Source organism: Lampetra planeri, chromosome 52 (assembly GCF_965212315.1).
Source record: "Lampetra planeri chromosome 52, kcLamPlan1.2.h2, whole genome shotgun sequence".
Classification (NCBI taxonomy): Eukaryota; Metazoa; Chordata; class Hyperoartia; order Petromyzontiformes; family Petromyzontidae; genus Lampetra; species Lampetra planeri.
In genome coordinates this window covers 3,175,771-3,202,280 of record NC_136158.1, presented here as the reverse complement: position 1 = coordinate 3,202,280, position 26,510 = coordinate 3,175,771, and the positions used below count along the sequence as shown (strand labels likewise).

The 26,510-nt window shown below is 48.9% G+C and overlaps 1 protein-coding gene across 2 annotated transcripts in view; it reads right to left on the bottom strand.

Annotated features, from left to right (window-relative positions):
• Positions 1–3,478: 3,478 nt before the first annotated feature.
• LOC144734709 (disheveled-associated activator of morphogenesis 2-like) overlaps positions 3,479–26,510 on the bottom strand; it is a 128,214-nt gene continuing 105,182 nt past the window's right edge. For both annotated transcript variants that reach the window (XM_078617029.1, XM_078617030.1), the window contains 9 exons: positions 23,854–23,938; positions 22,147–22,253; positions 20,654–20,742; positions 19,865–20,033; positions 19,455–19,562; positions 18,821–18,881; positions 17,802–17,933; positions 15,926–16,096; positions 3,479–13,642 (listed from right to left, as the gene is read on the bottom strand). In XM_078617029.1, the coding sequence (XP_078473155.1) occupies positions 13,424–13,642; positions 15,926–16,096; positions 17,802–17,933; positions 18,821–18,881; positions 19,455–19,562; positions 19,865–20,033; positions 20,654–20,742; positions 22,147–22,253; positions 23,854–23,938 (1,141 nt within the window). In that variant the 3' untranslated portion in view covers positions 3,479–13,423. The remainder of the gene's footprint in view (positions 13,643–15,925; positions 16,097–17,801; positions 17,934–18,820; positions 18,882–19,454; positions 19,563–19,864; positions 20,034–20,653; positions 20,743–22,146; positions 22,254–23,853; positions 23,939–26,510) is intronic.

The window sequence follows — 26,510 nt, the reverse complement described above, 5'->3', positions numbered from 1 at the left end:
CACACGTGCACGCGCGCACACGCACGCGCGCGCACAAAATCACGCACACACGCACACGCGCACACGCGCACAAAATCACGCACACACGCACGCGCACACACACACACAAAATCACGCACACACGCACACGCGCACACACACACAAAATCACGCACACACGCACACGCACACACACACACAAAATCACGCACACACGTGCACGCGCGCACACGCACGCGCACACACACGCACACACAAAATCACGCACACACGTGCACGCGCGCACACGCACGCGCGCGCACACACAAAATCACGCACACACAAAATCACGCACACACAAAATCACGCACACACAAAATCACGCACACACGCGCGCACACCCGCACACGCACACACAAAATCACGCACACACACACGCACGCGCACACACAAAATTACGTAAACACGCACACGCGCACACGCACACACGCGCACACACGCGCACACACAAAATCACGCACAATCAACGCCCACGCCCCAAGTAGCAATAACGGAGAGCGAGCGAGAGAGACCGAGGGAGCGAGGAGAGAGAGAGAGAGCGAGAGAGCGACAGTGCGGGCGCAATTGCAGAGTTAATTTTGAGCAGATGTTTACTCTGGGTTTTGTGTGGCAAAACCCAGCGAGAGCGAGGAACGGGCCCGGCTCGGCCCTGTTGCGTCTTCTCCCGTGGGAATTGGAGGAGGAGGGGAGGGGAGGGGAGGGGGGAGAAAGAGGATTTTAGATGAATGCAAACGCATAATTTAATTCGTTAAAATCTCCCTCCAGATGGGGATGATCGGCACCGCATCGCGGTAGGCCTCGCTTTGTTGCAACAGGCTTTTTGACAGACACCGCTGGTGACGTGTTATTATTTCACGTGTGTTTTTTTTAAGCAAAGTGGGGGGTAGGGTGGGGTGTTGTTGTTGTTATTATAATAATAAGAGATGTGCCCATCGAACGAGCAGTGTTACTGAATATTTGACGGTCACGATGCGCTGTTGTTGTATCGTTCTGCCGGACCTGGGGACTCACGCAGGGACTTTATTTGAGAGGAGTCGTGCCAGACTCGATGAATGCTTCCATCAGTTCATTAAAAAAAGATAAACACTGCTGGCCTACGTGGTTTGTTTTATTGCACAGGCAGACTTCTGTTTAACCTATGCTGCTATACAACACAATTGCATTCAGAATTGCTGTATTGTTGTCTTGCAGGCAGTGTGGCGAACCTCACACCGATGATATCTTATCGGAAAAAGTCCCCCCCCCCCCCCACGGCACATTAAATACGCACTACAATGACAATAGTTTAAAGCGATTTGAGGCATGTTTTATTTTTTTGGAGAGGGGGGAGGGGCAGAGCTTTGTGACATTATATTTGAGGGGGGGTCTGACTTTTTGTGACGCCGTGTGACTAGGGGGGGGGGTCAAAAATCGTCCAAAATCGCGTAAACGTCATTTATGGACGGCCCCTTAACCGTTGTTGATATCACCAATCACTCGCCTTTTACAGGGGTGGCTGCAGTGCCGGATTAAGCTAGTGCAGGGCCTGTAGAATATGTTATATAAGTACCCTAAGTTAAAAACACGCATTTATAACTTGCATAATAAAATAAAAAATAAAATTCCTATACAGCCAGATAATACGACAAATCGCTCATCTTAAACGCCAAGTCGTTTATAAAAGTTGAAGGCGGTATAGTACTATAATAATAGAGCAAGTGCAGAATCACTGAACCGGAATTGATAGCTTGAAAGAATATAGCTTTTGGAAGTACGGGGCCCGTAGCATATTTAGCTACTTTAGCTACTAGGATAATCCGGCACAGAGTCTCAAACGTATCAGAGCACCGAGGCAGCAGCTCTAAGAGTCACCGTTTAAATCTGTGCTTCAGCCACCCCTGGTGGTTTAAACGAGAATGTGATCGTTCAGGAATATTTGGACTCACGTGACGAATTTTACTGGTAGGAACCTCCTGGTTACACCAGCCCACAGGGGATTATTGTGTCCGTCGTGCAGGGAGGGGCTGGGTGGGGAGGGGCTAGTCACCCCGTGGTGCCCTTATAAAACTCAACGTTTAACCTACTCACGCCGGCTTGTGCCCGCCCTCACAGTCGGGCATATTTGCGGAATACACCACGCCGCCGTTGACCCTGGCCATTGACCGAGCAACCCAACGTTCCTACCAGCTCCCTCCGCAGGAATGTGTTACGTGCCCAGCCATGATGTCAATCCACTGCATGGTATGTAGGCTGTGGGAATTGGTGAATGCGGGGAGCATAGCTGTGTAATACAACAAGCATTGATTCAAGCAAGCCGAACCCTGCTGATGAGACCACGATGATTTTGAAATCGGTTCTTGCCAATAAACATCGTGACAATTCACCAGCATTGATTCGGCAACCGGCATTTCTCATTGACGCTTTTAATTCTCGAATCCACGTGTTCCTCTGAAACATCGGCCCCGTCTGTCCAATTTAACACTTACCACATATTGGACAGACGGGAAATAACATTAGCGTAAGACGAAAAGAACACCAAAGGAACATTAAATTATCTCAAACACAGCTGTCAGCAGTGGCAGTGCATGCTTGCCAACAAGGACATTCAATTAATTTTGATCACGTTGAAGTGTTATGCAGAACTAATTATTACTGGCCAAGATTAGTTAGAGAATCAATTGAAATTGAGAATTCAAATAATTTCAATCGCTGTGATCGCTTTCGACTCGACGCATCCTGGAAGCGTATTAAGTAATACACAACACACATTGCAATTCCTTACAGGTGAGTCACATGCTAAGTGGCTGATTACTGATCGATTACATAATTGCATTCACCCCCACCTCTGATCTCGAATCCTAATGGGGTTCATCAACGATGACGTCATCCTGCACTATTTAAGACCGGAAGCACGTGGGTGGCTCCACTCGTCTGGCAAATCTCCCGAAGATGCTGGATGTAACAGCCAGCGAAACGTCGTACTACTCAAATTGTAAATGCTGTGGATCCACTCTACAACACACCGGTGGGCTAAAGTAGTGAACTATTTGTCTTTTGTCGACGTGACACATTGTTTTACCGCTTGGCCGTGTCGGGTAGTGGAGGATTGCGATACATAAATAACGCGATCTAACCCAAAAAAACCTTTATTATGAATAATACTGGTCGCGAAAGCCTACGTGTTTAAATTGAACGGATTATGACCGATATTTTCTCGCTATGTTACGATGCATCGATTGTGCTACTAAGAAGGGCCGTTTCTCGAAACGTCGCTTGCTGCCCAGTAAACATGGAATGTAAGCGAGTGGGAATCGAACTTTGTTGGCCGTGCCCGCAGCGCAATGCGGCTACGCGTTCCAGCCACGGCTCCCATCAAGTTGACGAGTGGGCAAGTGGATAAGTTGAAGCGATTCCCCACCCCCCCACCCGCCGATCCCCTCCGGTTAAACACAAACGCAAAAAAACCACGCGTGGAATGTGCCAATAATAAACCCTGGCTTTTATTACATCAACTCGTTTATTACGCAATATATCAACACCGCAAAAAAAATCAACAATGTAACGAGCTGCCCACGCGCGCTTTCTTTGAATGACAACCCCGGTGCCGAAAAGTGCCCTTTCAAAACACACACAAAATTGGGCACTCTCTCTCTCGCACCCCCACCCCCGTCTTCTTTCAAGACGGAGAAAGTCGCGATAGTGGGCGAACGCGTTGGACAGCAACACAACGGACGCGCGGTGAACTGCGTTTTCCACGAGGTACCAATCGAGCCTCCTCAAGCGGTGATGCCAACGCTTCATATCGGTCGGGCCAGTCCAGAGCGGTGTTCCGAAGGTGCGTTGGCACACACCACATCCCCCACCCCCTTGGGTTTGTTTGCTCAAGTCAGTGCCGGATTATCCGAGTGGAAAAAGTAGCTGCATATGTAGTAGTAGCTACTAGTAGCTACTAGTAGCTACTACTACATATAATGTAGTAGGTACTGCTATACATGTAGTAGCTACGGGCCCCGTGCACTTTCAAGGGGCCCCGCGCTAAATGCTTTCAAGCGATCAATTCCTGTTCAGTGATTCTGCACTTGCTCTATTACTATAGTACTATACCGCCTTCAACTTTTATGAACTGGGTGTTTAAGGTTAGCGATTTGTCGTATTATCTGGCTGTATGACTAATGAAAAAAAAACAATTATTTTACGATGCAAGTAAAATGTGTTTTAATGTCTTTTTTTTTTTCGGGCCCCTTTATAACATCACATGCTACTGGCCCCGTACTAGCTTCATCCGGCACGGACTCTCGTCTTACCCCAGAGGCCAGTGGTTCTTAGCCTTCACTGCAAGCTTGCACCACCCCCCCCCCCCCCTTTAGGTTCTGAATCGTAACAAAAAATGTACAATGTTAATAAACACACAGGGGTTTGATGAAACAAAGTAGTTGTAACTTACGTGCCGGTGCTTAATTTGTTTTCGATTATTTATCTTCTAAAGAATTGTGGCCACATCTCGCACCCTCCACAGGGGGTGCGTTCACTCCAGGTTAAGAACCACTGCTGTAGACCCTTTGATCGAATTACAGGACTCTATATGGTGCTGTATTAGATGATCGATACGTAGAGCCCATACCCTGGGTGGTGGTGCCTCTTATGCCGATTATCCCGACTCCAAACGAGCGTATAGCAGCGTTCCGCAAACGCATCGAGTGAGAAATGAAGGTCCGTTGTGTTCATTTAACGTCACACACTGCCGTTACCTGTACAACAATGTTGGCGTGCCTGCGAAAAGCCCACCACTTGCATCAACAACAGCAAAACATATTTGTGTCGGCTTGAACACTTGCACAATGTGGACAGGGTTGAGACACCTTTGCTTAGTTCGTGTTGCTGGTTTGACTTCAAAAATACACCTTAACAGCCTCTATTGCAAGTACACTGAACCCTGTGTTCTGTAAAAAAAAAAATATCTACACAAATGTTTTGCCTGATTAAATCAAACATGCAACCACGGTCCATTTGCACGTGGAAATATTTGTTATCATATTGCTATCGTGTACTAATTTAATGTGTAAGCTTTGCCTGAATGTATAAATGCAGATGCAACTGATTATTTTCCCATATGCACCGACGAGTTGAATAGTAATGACACAACTGTACATTATGAGCGGTACATTTTTGCAGAGACACATGCATAGCATGCAACCGATGTCCAAAAACTCAGCGTTCCATAAACAGCAAAAATATTTGGCAAAGACGCACAGATACTATTTTATAGACTTCTTTGTTTTATAGAGTACTCTGTGTACTTGGGATTAAACAATTCACGCATTCAAATGTGGCCCATCGACGACACGTGTGCCATCCACATGTGCCATGGAATCAAAAAACTTGCAGGACGTATGGAAATACATTTCCACGGCTAATTTAATTAGTCTGGCCTCTCTTCCAAGTGTTCTCAGGTTGTACCGCGTGACGTTCAGCACCGTTATACGTCGTTCCTCTCCGCGTGCCGGGAGACCTCCTCCAGGAACCGATACGAGCGCTCGAGAGATAAAGTTGAGCGGCTTCGGTTTCGTGAAGAAGCTCCCCAGCATGTAGGGCGACACACCACGGGGTAACATCGGAAAGCTGTGCAGCGCGACCGGGATGGGGGGAAAAAAAGCCGCAGTAAAATTAAGTTGGTGAGTCAGAACGTACAAATGATTTTAATTCGATCGAATTGAGAAAAGCAAAGCGCACCCGAGATGGAATGTGAACACAGGCAATCATTTGATTGACACCTGCCTGCAAATAAAGCTCGTTTCTTGTTTTTCCTCTTTGAACTATTTTGTTCTTGGTTGGGGGGGGGGAAACAACAACAGCAGCCTCCAAGGAGGCTCGGAATGCCGAGTTACGGAGTCGTAAAAGCCGTGGAATGTTAAAAGAGATGCGACGCTGCAAACAAATGGAAATGAGTCCTTTTTACGAATACAAAATGCTTCGCTTGCTCAGGGCGATTTTTAAAATATGTTTACTGACATCTGGTGATGCATTAGAAAACTGATAAAGGGCGCAGCCCTGCAATCGCTCGCTCAACACCACTGCTATTGGAACGATGACAAAAATGCGGAGGCATTTTTTTGCTTAAAACTCGCATAGACATAAACCACCCCACGCCCCTCCGAGAAAAGAATTTGCCAAACATCCCAAGCGATGCTTGAGCATCTCGGTGATGCATTACTAGGTACTAAACAAAAAACAGTAATTGGTGTGCCGTGTAGGAACCAAGAAACAATCTTTTGTTGCCTTCACTTCAAAGGACACTGGCACGCGACTGTCAAATGTGTCGGCCAAGGTTACACTTCACACCGTGACATTACGTCTACGCGTTTGAACAGCCAACTTATTTGCAGCGGTTTATGGAGGGGGGGGGAGTTGCTACGTCGCACGGTTAATGTGTGAAAACAAATTCAGGTCGCCAGTTTGACACAGTAGTAGTGTAGTAGGCTTTAGCTACCAATATTATCCACAAGAGGTTTTTTGGGTTGGATCGCGTAAAATATAAATGTGTCGCTAAACTCTGCCACCACTCGACACCGCTAATTCAGCACATCCGGTGTGTTGGAAGAGTCACGAATTGGCACGCTGTGTTTGTGACAAACCTTTACAAATTGTCCGTGTCGGATGGTGGCGGGTTTAACGACACCTTTCAATTCACGCGATGTAACCCAAAAACCTCTCATGGATATTCAGGTGGCATTGGCATGAGTGTCACGACAACAAAAACACAAAATACCACTACGTGGACATGCATAATTCGCCGGTTTGGTTTTAGTTGTTTTATCCACCAGCAACACAGAGATGAATCTCAAACCAGTTTTCTTCCCCGTTTTAAAACATCACAGCAGTATAATACAGGGTTTTGTGGGGGGTAAGATCACGTAAATGTGTCGTTAAACCCGCCACCACCCGACACAGCCAGGGAGTAAGGTTTGTCCCGTAAACAGAACGTGCCAATTCGTTACTAGTACAGCACATCGGTGTTGGAGAGCAAAGCCACAACATTTATAATCTGAGTACGACGTTTTGCCAGTAAATGGCTGTGTCGAGTAGTGGTGGGTTTAACGACACATATTTACGCCATCTAACCCAAAATTAAATAAACCTATCATGCATGATATTTGGTTGCGAAAGCCTCCCCGGGGGGTGTTAAATCGCAGCAAAAGTTACAATGACGCAGCTCCGACATTGGTTCCAGCCTCGTGAGGATTCTGTGGAGGACAGCGCTGCCGAACCCCTGCCGCCGTACAACGGCTGCCCCCCCCCCCCCCCCACGACACTCCGGGCTTTCGATTAACAAATGAAGCACACGCGCGCGGAGTGATCCATGAATGACCGTTCGCTCGCAAATACCCGCGATGATGTATTTTGATAAAACGCCAGCCCCAATGTTCGCTTCGTACCGCAACGATGGAACAAACCGACTGTGTCCCGCTAAGCGTTGCCCCTTTTCTACTCTCCACTCGCCCCCGTCGGCCTGTTAAATCGAGTCACTCCTCCCGTTTCACTGTCCAGCGCAAAACAAGCGTCGTGAAGTCGTTCAGTGCATGCACTATTTGTATTCTGCAGAAAACAACGGTGGGGGGGGGGGGCGGAGGGGGGTGTTAATATGCATTGCCTATAAATGCTACAGTTTAGCTTAATGTTTTTAAATATAAGACATTTACATTTTGCACTTTATGCAGCAAAAGAGCACAGTGTTTCTTTCCCAAAACCTCACCCCCATGCCCCCCCCCCCCCACTCAACATCTCGCTTCATTTTACATCAAAAACGATCTGAGTAAAAACCAACGCTTGGGTTAAAGTACAAGTAGAACAGCAGAATTAATTACACTCACTATTATCGACGGACCGGCCTCCTTCACAAGCGATAGAGTTTCTCTACCTGGTTGACAAAGAGATATTTAACTGAACTCCCAAAGTAACACGGCTACATAGGTCTCCTTTGCAAGAGATAATGCGTCTGACCTGGTTAACGCAGAGATAGTGAATTGAATGACCACTAAATTTCGATTTCAAGCTTTCGTGACTGCAGGGATTCATCTTCTTGGTTCTTTCGGTAAAGTCGCGTAGAAGGGAAGTAATAAAAAAATAAAAATGAAACATAATGAAACATAATAAAATAACATAATTATTTTTATTATGTTTATTGTGTTTTTTTATTTTATTACTTCCCTTCTACGTGACTTTACCGAAAGAACCAAGAAGATGAATGACCACTTTCCTACATCAGTGTCCCTTGCAAGAGTGATGCCTTGCAAAAGATATCTATGCGGCGTTTGAACATCTTAATACCTGTGTTATATTGCCGGAAAGGGTAAAACCTATTATTGTTTCATCAGAGTTCAATCTCTCAAGCGATTGACGAACAGATAATGACTGATCAAACAACTTTGTCTACGTGAAGACAAAATTGCGACAAGCGAAACAAACGCGTTTTGCGTTTGCTGGGGCGGTCAGTTATGCTGCCTGCGAATTGAAAACGCCTCAAGAGATTCACCGTTTTGCATTTGCCACCTTGGTGTTGTAACACCAACAACAAAGACATTCTTGGGCCAATGGGCTTTTTAAGGACCGATAAAAACCCTCGCAATGGCCTGAAACCAGGCCTCAATCTCGTTTCAAAAAGCCACGTTTGCTCTTGCTAGAGCTCCTCAGCATGGGCACGCTGGGAGAGCAAGTGGGTATCCAAAAAGGATTTGGAAGAGACGTTGCCCCCCAAAACAAGCTGAAAATCACTTCACCGCCGTTATGAAAAGGCAGTGCCTTAAACTGCGAATGTTTTCGGGCAATTTGGCCCTTCACAGCAGAAAGGAGAGGGGATTTGAAATTGCGCCCAAAGATGGATGCAACATTCTCCGAATAAAATTGTGGCTGCCACAAGGCCTCGGGAATTTGGGGGGATAAAGATCCGTGTGCATATATGGACAGCCAGTGCATAGCTGGTGATAGAAATGACAGCATACGAATTTCTTTTTCCCATTAGCAATAAACCCGTTATAACACACATTTGAAAATGGACATTTTTGGACGGCTTTCTTTTTCGCCACCAAGTAATAACCGTTTTCAGCAGGGCATTTAGATCTTGCATTTAAAACGAGCCAACAAAATTTGTTTTGTTGTTTTCAACATCCGGTTACTTCTACAACGTCCAATGCAAATGCGCCGTTGCTTGTCACGATGTCCGACGTTTTGCTGCCACGTGCTGGGAGCTACGAACAAGATTTCACGAACCGAAGCTCCCAGAACTCTTGAGCCAAAGGTCCGACCATCGTGTACGTATGTATGCTGCACTTACGTCCCATCGTACATAGCCAACCGTGCTAAATCGGAGGTTGCGGGGGGAAGAACAACAATAAACACGAAAAGGAGTTGGTGGGTTTGTAACAAACCCGCGATACGACTCCAAAAATCACATCGGAGAGCTATGCACGTGTGTATCGTCACAAGGCCGAGATACTTTTTCCCCCCATAGACATCACATTCGCCACTGCACGCAGAAGCCACTGGAGTTTCATAACGACGCAAAGTATTGGTAAGCCATTGTACTTCACACGACCCATTTTAAGAAGGCCGTGAATCCTACCCAATAAGGCCTTCAGTGGTAACGGCGTCCTCCCCTTGGCACCACTTTACATCCCCAATCGTGCCAATCGCATCAGTACAAGGCACAAAGCAAAGTAGCCACAAGATCACCTACATGTTATGGTAGAGCCCTGCTGACTTTGAAACGATAATAATATTCAGATTTATATCGCGTCGTCATCTCGCGCTAACTGCATCTCAAATGCCGAGGAACCACGCACAAAAGCTGGAAGGCAGCAGCCAGGCGACGAGCCGGCACCAACAATTGCCCAAGCTCTGCAGTCCTCTATATATTAAGATGTTTTCATCCAATTAACCAGTGTTTAAACATGTGGGACAAAACCGGAGCGCCCGGAGAAAACCCACGCATGCGAGGGGGCAACACTCTATCCCCCGTACAGATTGGGACAGATGATTTTAGTCCACACTTTCCTACCGAACCAGGCAACGGTACCCCGACGCCCACAGAGTTTCGCAACATTTGTGCGATATACACCAACCCTCTCGCAATGGAGAATATCTCTCGAAGGGACATCACAGTATTATCCTGAAGACGTATCTCTTCAATGTGTCGCACTCAACACACCCAACAGCGTTCCTTCACACCGTGCAAGATGTGTGCGATACGCGTACATTTTACGGGTGAAAGCATATTAAAGCGGAACTCCTGCACCTCCACACGTGAAGACAAATGTGTCGCCTCCATCAGCCCACCGGCTGTCGAGACCAGTAACATCCAGACGCATTTTTTTTAAGTACGCAAAGTCTGCACCGGTTATTGGCGTTCTGGGTCTCACCAGCAAGTTGGGCTTGTTAAACAAATGATGCCGGGTTTCCAGCTTTTATTGGCAAGAGCACTCCATCTGAACTATAAAATGCGATTGTTCATTTGGTTTGGATCTATCAAATCAAGAACGACATTACATTTATTCAATGCGGTGGTTTTTGCGTGCACGATCAGACTGAAACAATATAGGCTACACTTGAAAATCAATATTAATCTGTGTAGTGGGCCCAGATCTGAGCTCTGGTTCTTCTATTGCCAAACTTAATTTTAAATCGGTAACATCACAAGAAATCGGCGCAAATCTGGATGATAAATTGCTGGATGCAATTTTAATTTAATTATGCTTGCAGTCAATCCAAATTCATTATCTGGAAAGGCCTGAAGCCACGGATAGAGACTCACAATGTTCTTAAAATGTAGTTTCAGGTTAATTAAAAAAAACTTGAGCTCATGAGATTACAGCAAACGACTCGTGCAAATCATTGCACAGGATCGTTAATTATAGTACACTTTACAGCAGACAGGACCACATGGTAATACCGACTCCGAAATTCAATTTCGACTGAGAAATGACACGATAGTGGCAGGAACTGAACCATCAATCTCACAAAAGCCAACGCATTCGGCAATGCACCATGACCGCCAAGTTACCCAGCTGTCCAATTCTTCCAACGTCTCTTTGGTCTCAATTGCAAATGAAGTAACGTTGGCGTTTTTCGCACCAAATTGTATTAGAGGGTGGGGTGTGCCCGTCGACGCATCGATTCGGCTCGTGAACACATGCATACATCACGTGTGCAAGAATTTATGTATTTTTTTTCTTCAATGCGTGCGCAATGGGTTTACTTTACAGCACCCCTGCAGCCAATCGAGGGTTACTGCCATTTAATTGCAATGGGAATAAAAGTTAGATTCGTGACGAGAAAGGTTTCCGTCATTCCACCGTGTAAATATCCAGAGCTTAACCTAAGAGGCGAAATCTGCGTTTAATCCCAACTCCCCGATCGTCTCCTGTACGGTTAAGAGCATGCAATAACCCTTCCGTAGAAAACACTCCGAGACACATGCACCATCTAACAATACACCGCCATCGCTGGCGCGCACACAAAGTGGGACCCAAGCCTCCGTCAAATCAGAACGTGTTTTCATATCGATAACGTGTTTTCGTATCGATTACGTGAAACCGCAGAGTGCGAAGAGGCACTCGTGAAGTTTTCGTTGCTTTTGTTTGTTTTTGTCGAGATTCTTCTGTTGAAAGTCGCCCCAATGCAGCATTTATTTTCACGGCTGCTCGATAAATCACTTGCACGCAGTCGACGCGACGTCGGAGAGTTCCAACTTCTCGGATGCCAATATTTTGTTTTGTTATTGCATGAACAAAAAAGCCCCCCCCCCTTCCCCAGCCAAGGGGGCCAACGATTTCCATTTTCTTGCGCGGCACAAATCCTCCCCACGTTACTTTGGTTGAGACGCTTCCATCCGTGTGTCTGATTAACCTCGCGTCTGTTGTAGAGCTCGTGTTTTTTAAAATATATATTTGGAAAAGATGACAGTTGAGTCGACACCGTTTAAATCGACTTTACGCCACCTATACGCATACAAATAAAAAAAAACAATCCCAAATAATATAAAAATATATATACACCGTATACGTCGCGTGACGAACAACGAATGAAAGGTGAAGTCATCTTTGCAGCACTTTGGTTGCAAAATCTTTTTTCCTGTGGTGGTGACGACGGAATGATGTGATCACGCGGGTGTGCAGGGGGGGGGGGGTGTCTTCAGCGATGATTTGCATGTTACAACGATGTCCCAAGTTGCCCGCCGTTCTTCATCGCGCCTCATTTTTCCCGAGTCTCCGGCTATCGACGACGCGACACGTTTCCTCGTTTCTTTACGGGGAAAAAAATCGAACTCCGACCGTTTTCGGCATCTTTTGGCGGCGCGGGGAGGCAGAGCAAAGTCACTCGAATGCAGTCCGACACTTTGTACAACACCGTGAAGCCGACGCAAGCAAGGTGGGTCTCGGGCAGGGCACGTTGCGATTCAACGACGGATGGCCGACGGTCCAGGATGACAGCGGAGTGGCAGACGAGGAAATGGAAGCATCCAAGCACACGTCCAACGAGGAGATGGAGCGGAGAAATCGGTTCGCGTCTGCAGTGCAGGCGACGAGGTGGATAATTCCACTGCAGAGAGATGGTGGCGGCTTTGGGAGGGCCTTCATCTAGCAGTGGATCGACCCATGGCTAATAATAATAACGATGATCATTTATATTGATGACAAATGCTCCGCAAAAACCCAATGAGCAAACCTACTTTGGGATTTCGTAGATCTTTCGACGGCTGGACGAATGAGGCTTCTAAACATTATATCGGAGAGCATGCTTAAATAGTTGTTGCCTTTGACGAATTGAATTTGTGACTTAAGAACAAACACTCCTCGTATAGATCAAGACAAGGGAAACGTTTCGGTGGTACCGTGTGAAGTTTGTGATCATGACGGTAATGATTCGACTGTCCAAGTTATGGCTTAATTGCACCACCAAAGTCAATTATCATCAATTTGCCTGTAGGATGGGTAAAAATAAATACCGAGCCTCCAATATACTGAGCAGCGGCGTGGCAAGGACAGACTGGGTTCCGCGGAAGCAACGTGGAACTGAGCTCATGACCAACAACGAACAAGGTAACTGCTCGGCGCACGCGAATTAAGCGCAAGCTGGGAAAACTCTCGTTTTAGACTACGGCCGGGCGAGCGCGAGCTTTGTAATCCAGCGTCAACGCGAGCTGCAACCTGGCGGGGTGACACCCTTATTGCAGAAGCGTTCGCAAGGGCGTCCGCAGACGTCAAAACTGATCGACGACCGAGCGCCAGCAGCAGCCTCCGTGCCACCGAGCTCACGGAACGGCGCCTTTTGGCCAAGTGGCCGGGGTAAGAGAGGAGCGCGGGGGTAGGGGCGGCGGCGGCAGGAGGTGTGGCACATCTGGCGACGCTGCGGGACGCGGAGGAAGAAGGCTTCTTCAGAAGTTGAGCTTCGCGAGCGGCCGCTCGCGCCCGGCGTCGGCGAGCTGGGTGCCCGGGCGGCGGCGGTTGCGCTTCATCTTGACGAGGTCGGCTCTGTCGAAGACCTCGCCGGAGCGCAGGGCCGACACGAGGTCGTCGAACTCCCCGCCGCCCTCGTCGCAAGAGCCCGCCTTGGTCTTGCGCGCCTTCCGCTCGCGCTCGCGCTGCTCCTTGAGCTGCCGCGAACGCAAACACAAAAAGACAAAGACAGAATGTTGGGGCAAGTGCTGTCAGGGTGCACGTACACGCAACACATACGCACGCGCACGCAACACATACGCACGCAACACATACACACGCGCACGCAACACATACGCACGCGCACGCGCGCACGCAACACATACGCACGCGCACGCAACACATTCGCACGCAACACATACGCACGCGCACGCAACACATACGCACGCAACACATACGCACGCGCACGCAACACATACACACGCGCACGCAACACATACACACGCGCACGCAACACATACGCACGCGCACGTGCGCATGCAACACATACGCACGCGCACGCAACACATTCGCACGCAACACATACGCACGCGCACGCAACACATGCGCACGCAACACATGCGCACGCGCACGCAACACATACGCACGCGCACGCAACACATACGCACGCAACACATGCGCACGCGCACGCAACACATACGCACGCGCACGCAACACATGCGCACGCAACACATGCGCACGCGCACGCACGCACGCGCACGCAACACATGCGCACGCAACACATGCGCACGCGCACGCAACACATACGCACGCGCAAGCAGGCACAAGGCGCTGACGTCCGCGAGACATAACTACTGTCTCCTATCACCGATTCCCAATATTACCTGCTCTCATTTCAATGCACATCGGCCACTTTAAATTCAGCGAGGCTGTCGCTGCAGAACAAGAACAATTCCTCTTGATCCCCGAGCCATTTATTAAAAACGGCAAACATAGCCCTCGACACTCTGCCTGGCCTATGTGATGGATATTAGAGTGAGGCCGCTTCCCATGGAACAATTCATCCGTGCGCATCCGTGCGCATGCATGTGTGTTCACCCTAGGTGCTCGCTAACAGCACTTGCACCAACTGTGTTAAAAGGCTATATGGGGGGTCTGTCTTTGTTTGCCACCCCACCCCCCCCTCGTGCGCTGTGCCAGCCTTCAATAGGTGCTCGCTAACAGCACTTGCCCCAACAAAGACTACACCGGGGATCTTTGGTTTTATGCATGTGTGTACTCTAGGCCAGTGGTTCTTAACCTTTAGTGCAGCCTTGGTTCTTAATCGTGTAAACAAAGTAGTTGTGCTAAATTCGTGTTTTCGATTATTTACCTTCAAAAGAAAAACCTGGCCATGTCTTGCACCCCCAGAAAGGGAATCTTGCACCCCCCTTAGGGCATGCGTGCACCCCACTGCTCAAGGCGCATGTTTTGTTAATGTGGAGGGAAAAACTGGATCACGCGGCGAAAACTCCACGCTACCACGGGAAGAGAGGCGTGCAAATTCCGAGTATACGACAGGCGTCTGGGTCGGGATCGAACCCACGATCTCCTTCATACCAGGTGAGTTCGCTAGCATCTCACCACTAACACTACCTGATGTGAACACTGCCCATGTTGGACATTGCCCGGGGTGGACACTACCCATAGATTATAGGAGATGTTTTTGCTGCTATACATTTCCACATGATAAGCCCACTTTGTTAAGCTATCATTTGCGGCCAGGTAATTTTTGATAAGTTAATATCTCACTGGGCTTTACCTGGTAAGATTGTAAAAATGGTTTCGTTTAACTTGTATATATTTTTTTGCGTTATTTGTTTACCTGTCTTATACTTGGTGCTTCGGTCGTGTTTTTGTTTTGTTCGTTGTTGTAACATTCTGACCTGCCCCGCCTGGACATTTGTGAAAAATACCTTATCGGATTCCTCCTCCAGTACAAATACTGACTGATTCTGCACATGGTGGACACTGCCTATAGTGGACACACATTAACCCCATAGGTTAGCAGAAGAACTGCTGCATGCACAGTGGTTATAGATGACTAACTAAGACAAATATCCCCTGTATGGCCTTAACAAACTTTTAGGGCAAGTGCTGTTAGCGAGCACCTATGAAGGCCGACACGGTACACGAGGGGGGGTGGGTGGCCGGCACCACGCCCGGCCACCTTTGTCTCCCTAGTGGCAATGTTTTTACACACCGCACCAGGTACTCATTTGAGGCCGAGTCGACCTAGGGGAGGCCCAAGACCGGTTCAGATAATCGCCACTGGTGTTGGTGGCCGTTAGCGGGAATAGAACTCCGGCTCGCCGGGTCCGTAGCGCAGCGCGCTACCCGCTACACTACCGCTCCCCACAGAGAGGTGACCCACACACACAGACACACAATTGTGGTCTCAATTGCGGAAAATCCAAGCAACCGTTTCTCTTCGCCCCCTCGCCGGCGCTGCGCGGCCGTACCTGGGCGTCGGCACGCGCACGCTTCTCCTCCTCCTCCTTGCGCCGCCGCGAGCGCTCGTTCTCGAGGCGGGCCTCGCCAAACGCCTGCAGGAAGAGGTCGAAGACGCCGAAGAACTCGTCTGGCTGCGTGCGGCCGCTCTCCTCGCCGAATCGTCGCACCGCTCGGTCGAACTGGCACGGGCACACACGCACGCGCGCACGCAAAGCACAAACAAAGATCACCTGTCAAGCCTCCGGACCTCACTAACATCGCTCCTCCGCAGCTCCGCCACAATGCCGCAGCTCCGCCACAATGCCGCGTGTGTGAGGGAGTACCACAAGGCCATCAGAAAAACAAACCTCCCAATAAAAAAGGACATTTTTCCATGCCACCACCGAACAGGCTCAAATACAAAAAAACTTTGTCAATATGCAAAGAACCTCCATGACAACGACAAGACCACCAAAGCACGGTGGAGAGAAGCCTGGGCAAACGCCAGCGTGCTGCAGAAATCCACCGTCAGCGACCACACGAGCCTCCAACCCGCATCTGACCTACCTACCAAGGAAGATTTGGTTCTCCTTGAATCGAATCCGGACACTCCATGGAAGACTTGGGGACACTTCCTCCATGAATGTAAAATTAACGAGAGACCAATTTTTGGCCGTGGTGGTGGTGCGACATCTCAGGAAACGACTGCCCAATCGGATCCATTCAACGGATATCAAATCTCGACATCAATTTGTGATGTGTTGCAATCACCAAAAATGCTGTACGAAACAAGAGAGACCTGCCTTGCCTACACACAGGCTTGCTGGGGCAAGTGCTGTTCACTAAATTAAAAACTAATTTCTTTCGAAGAGTTTTTTTGTTTAGTTTGTTGTCCTTCCCCTGCACCTCCAATTAGCACGGTTGGTTACGTACGGTGCAAAAGAAGTTCAATATAATACAACATACATACACAATATAACATGTATACACAAGACATACACAATACATACGTAACAAAGAACCGATTAAGGCCAGTAAAGTCTCACCCGGTAGCCTTTGTCTCCCCAGTGCCGATGTTTTACACACCGCACCAGGTACTCATTTCAAGCCGAGTCCACCTAAGGGAGGCCCAGGACCAGTTCAGATAATCGTCACTGATGTTGGCCGTGTGCGGGAATCGAACCCGGGTCACCAGGTTCGTAACGTATGCATGCTAACCACTGCACTACCGCTCCCCAAAACAATACACACATGCACGAACAACACAGTGTGTGCTCTGAACATGCGCGGAAGCCTCCGTCACCCATTCGTGCACAGACAGCTTGAGACTCAATCGGGGCAGTGACACTTGCCACTTGCCGCTAGAGGTGAGGAGTTTGAGCCCAGCTGATTAATATAGTGCAGTGTGTACTTACCGTAAAGACACGCCGCTGGCTTCACAGCGGACACTAAAGGACCCGTAAAGTCATTCGCAAAAAGAGTAGGCCACGTGTGCTGGCATCACGTCCAAATCTGAAAATTCCTTAAATTACCCACTTGTATAGAAAGCACGTAGCAACATCGCCCCCTACTGAGAAACTAACGCTGACTATGCGCCAACTGCGCAAGGTAGGCGATAGTTTTTACAAGCTCTAAAAAAACCCAACGCGCCAATTATTTGATTTTACCCAAGAGCTGCAAGTATGTATGTTGAACTTTTTTCGCACTGTACGTAGCCAAGAGTCATGCAACAAAACAATGCGGCTATCTCCTGACGGTGCGTTTCATCCTCGCCGTTCGAAGAAAAAAAAAAACTCCGCGTGGAACACACCAAACATTCGAAGTCGATCTTCGTGAACAATAAACCTTGAAGACTCGGCGAGTCCTTCCAAAGGTTGAAAAGACATCCTGATCTGTAAAGTTTACCCGTTCCTTGGCTTCACAGAGGATGTCGTCCACCTCTGAGAAACTGAAGCTTGCCACCGTGATGAAGTCGCTCATCACCGACACAAACTTGTCGTCTGGCCTCCCAGGCTGTGCCCGCTGGAAATCCAACTCCTGGGACAGGTGGAAGACGGACACAAATGAGCAGGTAATATTCACACACACACACGTGCCTGTTTCAGAGGATGTGTGATTCAAGCAAGACCGACAATTCGTTTGTGCATAATTGTGCATGAATGAATTGGTGTGCGAGCGTATGTGCGTGTGTGTCAGGGCAACCCATGGCACTTGCGTATGTCCCGGGACCTCCTGCCAAGCGAGCCTTTGACACTTCACGCGGCCTCAAAGTGCGCCTAAGTCTGGCAAAAGTGCCGTAGTGACATTACCGCCACTTAGTGACGAATGGCGGTTGTTGTTGTGTGTTGTGGGCAGCGGTCGTGTAGCGGTTCGCGCACTGCGCTATGAACCTGGCAACCCGAATTCAATTCCCGCTCATGGCCAACACCAGTCCTGGGCCTCTCCTAGGTCAACTCGGCCTGAATGATCATGGTCATGCGGTACATATGCTTAAGACGGACTACATGCACAGCCATATGTGAAATAGCCAATGTGTGCCTTGACACCTCCTCCCCAAATAACAAGTGTTTTGGTAGGCCACGGAATAAAATGAGCTTCCACAGAACTGCTTCTGAAATATTAGCAATGACCTTTTATCCACACTAGGGTGCAGCACACTTCCACCCACCCCATCAGACAGTAATGTTCGTCACGTGATAGTGATACATTTATTTAATTTACAGTAAGATAATTTAGTCAAATTAAGGGCAAAATGAATATTTGTCTTACGAGGTTATTTTTGCCAATAAAATTGTGAGTGGGCTCAGACCCGGATTAGAATTCATGATCCTAGAGGTCTGTTGGCTCAGACCTCTGAGCCACCCAGCGAAATCTGAAATTTACTTGAGTTCACAAGTTGTGTGTGTGTGTGAAACACAAAATACCTTCTCCACATCCTTGAGGCCCCCTCGAACCAAGTTGATTTCCTTCTCCAGCTCCAGCATGCTGTCACGACAAGATCATCATCACCATTTACTCTCTAGATGGCTGCAATTTTACTTGAAAATTCGACCTAATTCTGCTGTGCATGACCACGGCAGCGCGGTCGGGTGGTGGCTCTGCACGTGGCCCGTAATCCGGCACCGTGAAGGCAGCGAGGGTTGGTGGGTCACAAATGTTGGCGAAACTCCCTTCCCGTGGGCGTCAAGGTGCCATGCCCTGGCTTGCCAGGAGAAGACGGTTCATGCAGCAAAATGCGGACTAACGTGATCTGTCCCTTCTGTATGGGATGGAGTGTTGACCCCCCCTCACCCGTGGGTTTTCCCCGGGCGCGTTCCTCCCGCATTGGAACAAACGCTCGTTAATTTCGCTGAAAACCTCTTCCGCATGCAGAGGCCTGCACTGAGCTTGGGAAATTGCTGGCACCCGGTTTGCCTGGCTGCCTTTCCAGGTTGGTCTGCAGTTACTCAGCGGTTGTGAGATGTGAATTGCACGAGCGACGACAAGCCATGTTAAAACAAGGTGAGTTGGGTCACGCGTCACAAGGGACGAAACGGCGGTCTGTTTTGCGTAGCTCACTTGACCCTGGCGGCCTCGGGCACGTGCTGCAGGTCGTCCTGGATGTTCACGACGTCGGGGTACTTCTTCTCCAGGATCGTGATGAGGTAGTGGAGCAACGTGATATTCCTGCGAGCGCATTCATTCACAGTTTAACATGTAGGCTTTCGCAACCAATATTATTAGTCACGTGACTTTACCGAAAGAACCAAGAAGATGAATATTATACATGATGAAGGTTTCTTTGGGGTGCTACTTCTGCTGTGCATGGGTCCAGGGTGCCACACTTATCAACTGGGTGCTACTGCTGCTGTGTGTGGACCCAGGGTGACGGGGACATAGCCTGGCACAAGCGCCGTGGTGATGTCGTCACCGCCACTTAGTGGCGAACGGCGGCGGTTGTTGTTGGGCCCAGAGGACGAGACACTCACTTGTCAATGCTGGACTTGGTGTCGGCGATCTTGTTGAGGCTTGAGATCTTGAAGCCGTAGGCGTTGCCGCGCTGCCCCTTGTTCATGTAGTTCCCGAACGCCAGCACCACCTCCAGCAGCTGCCTCAACCTACGGCTCTGGTGCAGCTCCTTGGAGGCCAAGAGGATGGCTGAGCACGAGGGGGGGGGGGGCGGTGAGGGGGCAGAGCGGGAGAGAGACGAAACGATTACCGCAGGATAATTGTTTTTTTACCCTTCTATCTGGCAAGAAAACTGACACCTTTTTTACAAGGAGTCATGTTTGCATAGACCACAATAGCTGCGGTCATAATGCAAACTGCCGGTCCTGGTTTACAGCCAATGGGGGGAAGCCTAGGGGTGTGGCCCTGACGTAATGGAAAGGTAACAGCTGTAAGGATTGATTCTGCTGGCTTTGGCCACAGCCAATGGGGAGATGAGTCAGGGCGTGGTCCCGGTAGCTTACGAGGGAGTCTGGAATATTCCATGGAGGCTAGCGAGGATTGGCGGAAACGTACCACATGACCCCCGGGTATTAAATAGGAGTGGAAACGAACGACACGTGGTCAGAACGGGAACGAACAGAGGAAGGGGGCCACGCGGGAGCGGGGCTCCGGGTTGCCACGTGGCAGTGTGTCTCTCTCTCTCTATCTGTCCCTCTCACGCTGCCTGTCAGCAGCGTGAAGGAAAGCTGTAATACAAGTTGAATAAAAGACGGATTCCAGAAGTCGCCTCAACGAGCTTTATTACAAAACGACACGGCGAGGCTCACCCTCCACCTTGGGCTTGCATTCGGCCACGCGCTCGGCAAACTTCTTCTTGAAGTAGAGCGCCTGCAGCCGCTGCTGGTAGTGTGGAATCCTGCGAAGGGAGACGCAGAGTCATTCGAGGCTCGCTTCGTGGACCAAGCTTGAGAATGATAGCGGAATAAATACCACGCTGATCCATCGAGGATATTGCGAGGGAAGCCCGGGGGACATTCGTACAAAGGAAGGACAGATTACCCGAGATTTAGGCGCCACCGCTGCCGCACGTTATTTCGTTTTGGTTCCCTCCGAGGTAGCAGATGTTTTGCCATTGATGGGCGGGGGGGAGGTGGGGGCGTGCGGCGGTGACAATGCTGCACGGCTGTGATCCCAGCAAATTTTGGAGGGGAAGTTGGTGGATTCTTTTAGGATGAAACCAAGATGCGCGCGTGTGTGTGTGGGGAGTGGTGGTGTAGCGGTTAGCGCTATGCTGCATGACGAACCCAGCGACCCGAGTTTGATTCCTGCTCAAGGCCAGCAACAAGTGATGATTATCTGAACTGGTCCTGGGCCTCCCCTAGGTCGATGCAGCCTCAAATGAGTACCTGGTGTGGTGTGTAAACATCGTCACTAGGGAGACAAAGGCGGCCAGGCGTGGTGTTAGCCACCCACCCCCTCGTGTGCCACAGTGCCGGCCTTGATAGGTGTTCACTAACAGCACTTGCCCCAACAGTCTGTTCCAGGCTATATGGGAATCTTTGTCTTTGTTTTTGCGACACCCACTTCACTGGGTAATGAGGTAGTGTCTGTAAGAGGGCAGCATGGCCTGCCAGGTCTGTATTAACCTGCAGGAAATTGTTTAAGCAAAAACTATTGACCAGTTTAGACCTTCTTGGGTTCACGGTCTAAGCTGGTCAATAGGTTCATCAGCTTCCCTATCCCCCAACCCTGGCAGCACTTCCCAGGACTGAGTTGTGAAGCTTTACACGTGGCCGGTAGCACAAGCTACCTGGGATGGTGGGCTTCCATATTGGTTCACAGTGCCGTGAGAGATGGTCACGGGTTGGCAAATGTAATGGACAGCACATCAATTATATGTACGATGATACGAGCGAGGCGTGCTTAATAAATACTGCTGGTTTACCAGATATTATTGGCGCGAGGCCTTCCCCCCCCTAAATGACGGTCCGCCTGACGGTGCAAATGATACAAATGGTACAAATAACGCGCTGCACTACAGGATTCTTGGAAGTAAAAAATTCTGTATGTACGTTGAACTTCTGCTGCAGCGTACGTAGCCAACCGCGCTAATCGGAGGTGCAAGGACCCCCTCAACCAACCGCCCGACTCAACCAAACAAATGAAATCTCTGGGCGTACCAAGCGTTTTGACGCGCAAACAATTATCGTTTCAGCTCGCCGGCAAGTCAATGAACAAACTCTCACGAGCGCACGCAGCGGGGACCTAACCCTACGCGTTACGTCGACGTTAAACGTCGCTGGTCATCGCTGGTCGTCACCTGCTCATGTCGAAGAGGAAGCGGTCGGCTCGTGCCATGCGCTCAGTCTCGTGCTTGTGCTCCTCCAGCAGGTCCACGTCGCTCTTCTCCGGCACGAATTTCAGCAGCTGCGACACGCCACAAGCAAGGTACACGCGCCGTGTTAACACACACATGGGGAACACAATCTGGGCGCACGCGCGTGAGATCACAAACACATGCACGCACAATGAGGCACGCACCAAGGCACTAAGTGAACACGTCTAATTGGTTCTTTCGGTAAAGTCACGTAGAAGGGAAGTAATAAAATAATAAAAATAAAACATAATAAAATAATTCTCACGACGTTTCGGCCACAACGCAAGCAGCCATCCTCAGGTGAAGACCAGGTCTGTCAGGGAGACAGCGTCTGAATGAAACACCACCACGCTTGGAGCGTATATTTAAGCTGGGCTGTTTTATTTTTATTATTTTATTACTTCCCTTCTACGTGACTTTACCGAAAGAATCAAGAAGATGAATCCCTGCAGTCACGAAAGCTTTAAATCGAAATTTAAGTGAACACGCTTAAATGTAAACACGTGCGCATGCTTCCAACGACCAACATCCCCCGTATAGCCTTAACGGACCCTTGGGGTGAGTGCTGTAGGTGAGCATCTATTAAGGCCGGCACGGCACAAAAGGGTGTGGGGGTACGCAGTCCATTATTGGACCGTAATTCTATGCTCAGCAGAGGTCGCGAATATGTTTTGATTCCTTACCCGTACCCGGCCGCACCAGGGTTGCAAATGGGTACCCGTACCCGGCCAGGTACGGGTAGCCGGGTATCGGGTAGGGTACGGGTATCGGGAACCTGGTTGCGACCTCTGATGCTCAGTGTTTGTTCCCTGACTTCACCAACCCACACATTGGCCACTGTGTTAAGAGTACCGTCGGATAGCCCCAATGATCCACACAGCATTGGGAGGACCTCATTCGGCAGTGGATTGACAAAAGGTTTGTACACGAGTTGAGTTGAGCTTAGAGTACCACTGAGTCGGACAATCTTATTTATTGTGTGAGGTCATCGGTGACCAGGCTGAGACCACCAATTCGCTACACTTGAGAACCTAGTTTATTCGTGGGAGGCAGGAACCCAGAATTAATGTCAAAAGTGCAACAAACTAAAACTAAACTATTTTTTATTTTACCAGGTAAGGCCCACCTGAGCTTTATAGATGTTTTCCAGAAGCGACCTGGCCGCAAATGATAGCTCAACGAAGTGGCTTATCACGTGGAAATGTATCGCAGCCAAAGACTCTCAACACACGTTGATTCTAAAATGTGGAGGGAAACACCAGAGGACCCGGAGAAAAATCCACGCGACCACGGGGAGAGAGACACGCAAACTCGAAATATACAGCAGCAGGCGTCGGGGTCGGGATCGATCCCACGACCTCCTGAATACCAGGCGAGGTAGTTAACATCTCCTAGCCACCATGGCACCCCAGCAACATTTTCACTTGGCTACACAAAGGGGGGGGGGGGGGTTGAACCTTAAGCAGGTGGGGGTGGGGGGGGGGCTCAGTCCCTGTCAGCTCCCCCCTCTCCCCTCCCCACTCCCCAAAGCCAAACACTCGAAACGCACTTTGATTCGAAATGCTCTGACCCTCAGCCGCAGTCTCTTTCCGTTGCGAGTTGGAATCTTATTGTCAGGTGTGGGGGCAGCGAGAGTGTGTGTATGTGTACCTGCTCGAGCATGTCCTTGGGCAAGTCTTCCTGGTCATCCATGCGCATGATCGCACGCTTTATCTCATCGTTCGACAGCTTCAGTCTGCTCAGAGACAACAGCAAGACACATTCAGAAAGCACCGGGGAAGCATCAGAATCAGAATACTTCATTAAACCGAAGGAATCCGATGAGCTCTCTCAAACTCTTTTTGACACAAATATCTCGGTAGGGGAGGCATGGGGTGAGAGTTATAATAACAAACAATACACAAATACGATAGCAAATCACAAAAAAAATCTGACAACATAGTTTCGACTCCCTTTTTGGCAGAATAAACGAGTACCACTAATCTTTGTGCCAATATCAAGATGACGGGGGAAAAAGGCCTTACCTTTTCGGAAATAATGTGTGGGTTAAGATGTTTAAACACCAAATAGACAACTAGTACTGGAATGGTAAAAGTTGTGAGTTTACACTCCAACACACCGGTGTGCTGAACTAGTAACGAATTGGCACATTTTGTTCACGTGACAAACCTTACTAATTGGCTGTGTAGGGTGGTGGCGGGTTTAACGACACACTTATATTAACATGATCTAACCCAAAAACCTCTTATGGATAAGGTCGCGAAAGCCTACGTGTTAAACCAAATAGACTCCTATTACTGCAATGAGTGTCAAGGACAACGCATACATTATTATCAAAGTATATTTATACTGGTAGGAACCTCCTGGTTACACCAGCCCACAGGGGATTATTGTGTCCGTCCGTCGTGCAGGGAGGGGCTGAGTGGGAAGGGTGGGGCTGGGTGGGGAGGGGCTGGGTGGGGAGAGTGGGGAGGGGCTGGGTGGGGAGGGTGGGGAGGGGCTGGGTGGGGAGGGTGGGGAGGGGCTGGGTGGGGTGGGGCTGGGTGGGGTGGGGCTGGGTGGGGAGGGGCTGGTCACTCCGTGGTGCCCTTATAAAACTCAACGTTTAATCTACTCACGCCGGCTTGTGCCCGCCCTCACAGTCGGGCATATTTGTGGAAAACACCACGCCGCCGTTGACCCTGGCCATTGACCGAGCAACCCAACGTTCCTACCAGCTCCCTCTGCAGGAATGTGTTTTGCATGCCTTGCAATAGGTGTCTGTGTGGTGTTTGAACATCTTGATACCTCCTGTATTAGTGCCAGAAAGAGAAGAGAACCAGTTAAGAGGAAGCCAAGGGTTGTGGCCCTGTAGTTTGACACTATTCTATGAATTTATTACAATAATTTAAACGTGTAAAGCGCCCTGAAACAATCGTTCTCAGGGCGCTATGCATGAAAAGATGTTAAATACTTTAACGTCAACCCAGGAAAGAGGAAAATAGAAAGACGTTTCAAAATAACTAAAGAGAGAAAGCCCTATTAAACAGATACGTTTTTCATCAAGATTTCAAGATTTTTGTAGTGTTTTTGAAGTCCCCCTGACCTCGAAGGGGCCAAGGAGTTGCTGTATTTAGGTCCCGCAATCGCCAAGGCAACAACCTCTGTGTGCCTATGTTTGTCTCTCTCTATGTATCTCTGTAATATCTGTCTCTGCTTATATGTCTGTCTATATGTCTCTGGTTCTGTGTTTGATCTCTCTCTCAAATTTAGCATTCTCAGGAAGAACGTAATCAACCAGGTAGGGTGTTGACTGTTATGTTATCCGACTCTCTGTTGTATTACATTTCTAAGTATACCAGATGTGTTTCTTTCATTTATACCTGATGATGATTGCTTGTGTTCCAATCGAACCGTCGTATGCTAGTATTTAATTTATTATTTTATCTTTATATGTGACTTTACCGAAAGAACCAAAGAGTGACCGCCCCAAATAACGTCCGACAGTTGCTCATGGCTGCCACGTTCCAACTTTGAAAGTTGTGTGCATTTAATACCGAATTCAAAAAATACCTTTTGACAAACCCACAGGGCTCTTTAAACAAACTGATCATGAAGGTAAATATTTTTTGTGTATATATATATACGTGTATTCACGTAACGTATTTTACCAACGTCTGAATTGCTCAAGTAGAAGAAATAACGTTTATAGTCGATACTCGAAACTGCGTTAAAGTTCTCAAAGTATGAACAACGAGAGAGTGAGCTGAGCGGGCCTGTACGTGTGTGGTGCACGTGCAAGTGTGCACATGCCATCCGAATTTTATACAAACCAGACGCCACAACGTGTGCATGCGGTTGGGCAGCAGCAGCCGCGGCGGCCTCTATAATTAAACCCGCTTCCCTGTCCCCCAAACCCTGGCAGCACTTCAAAGGACCGAGTTGTGAAGAATTACACGTGGCCAGGTGCCCACGTGACTGGTAGCACAAGCTACCTGGTGGGGGGAGGGGGGGGTGCTGGCGTCTCCCCCTCCCCCATGTCGATTCACGGTGCCGCCGTGAGAGATGCTCACAGGTTGGCAAATGTAATGGACAGAACATCAATTATACGTACGATGGTATCATTTATGTTCTGCAGGATCCCGATGGAAGTGTCCAAGGCTGAAATTACAAGATGGGGTAAAAAGGCAAAGGAGCAGCTCTGCATCTGCTTGCTCACGCTGCCGCTGCTGGTGGAAGGACCTCCCAACATAGCTCTAGGGAAACCCCTATCTACATAAGCCACTGCGTTGACCTATCATGTGGCCAGGTTGCTTCTGAAAAACAGC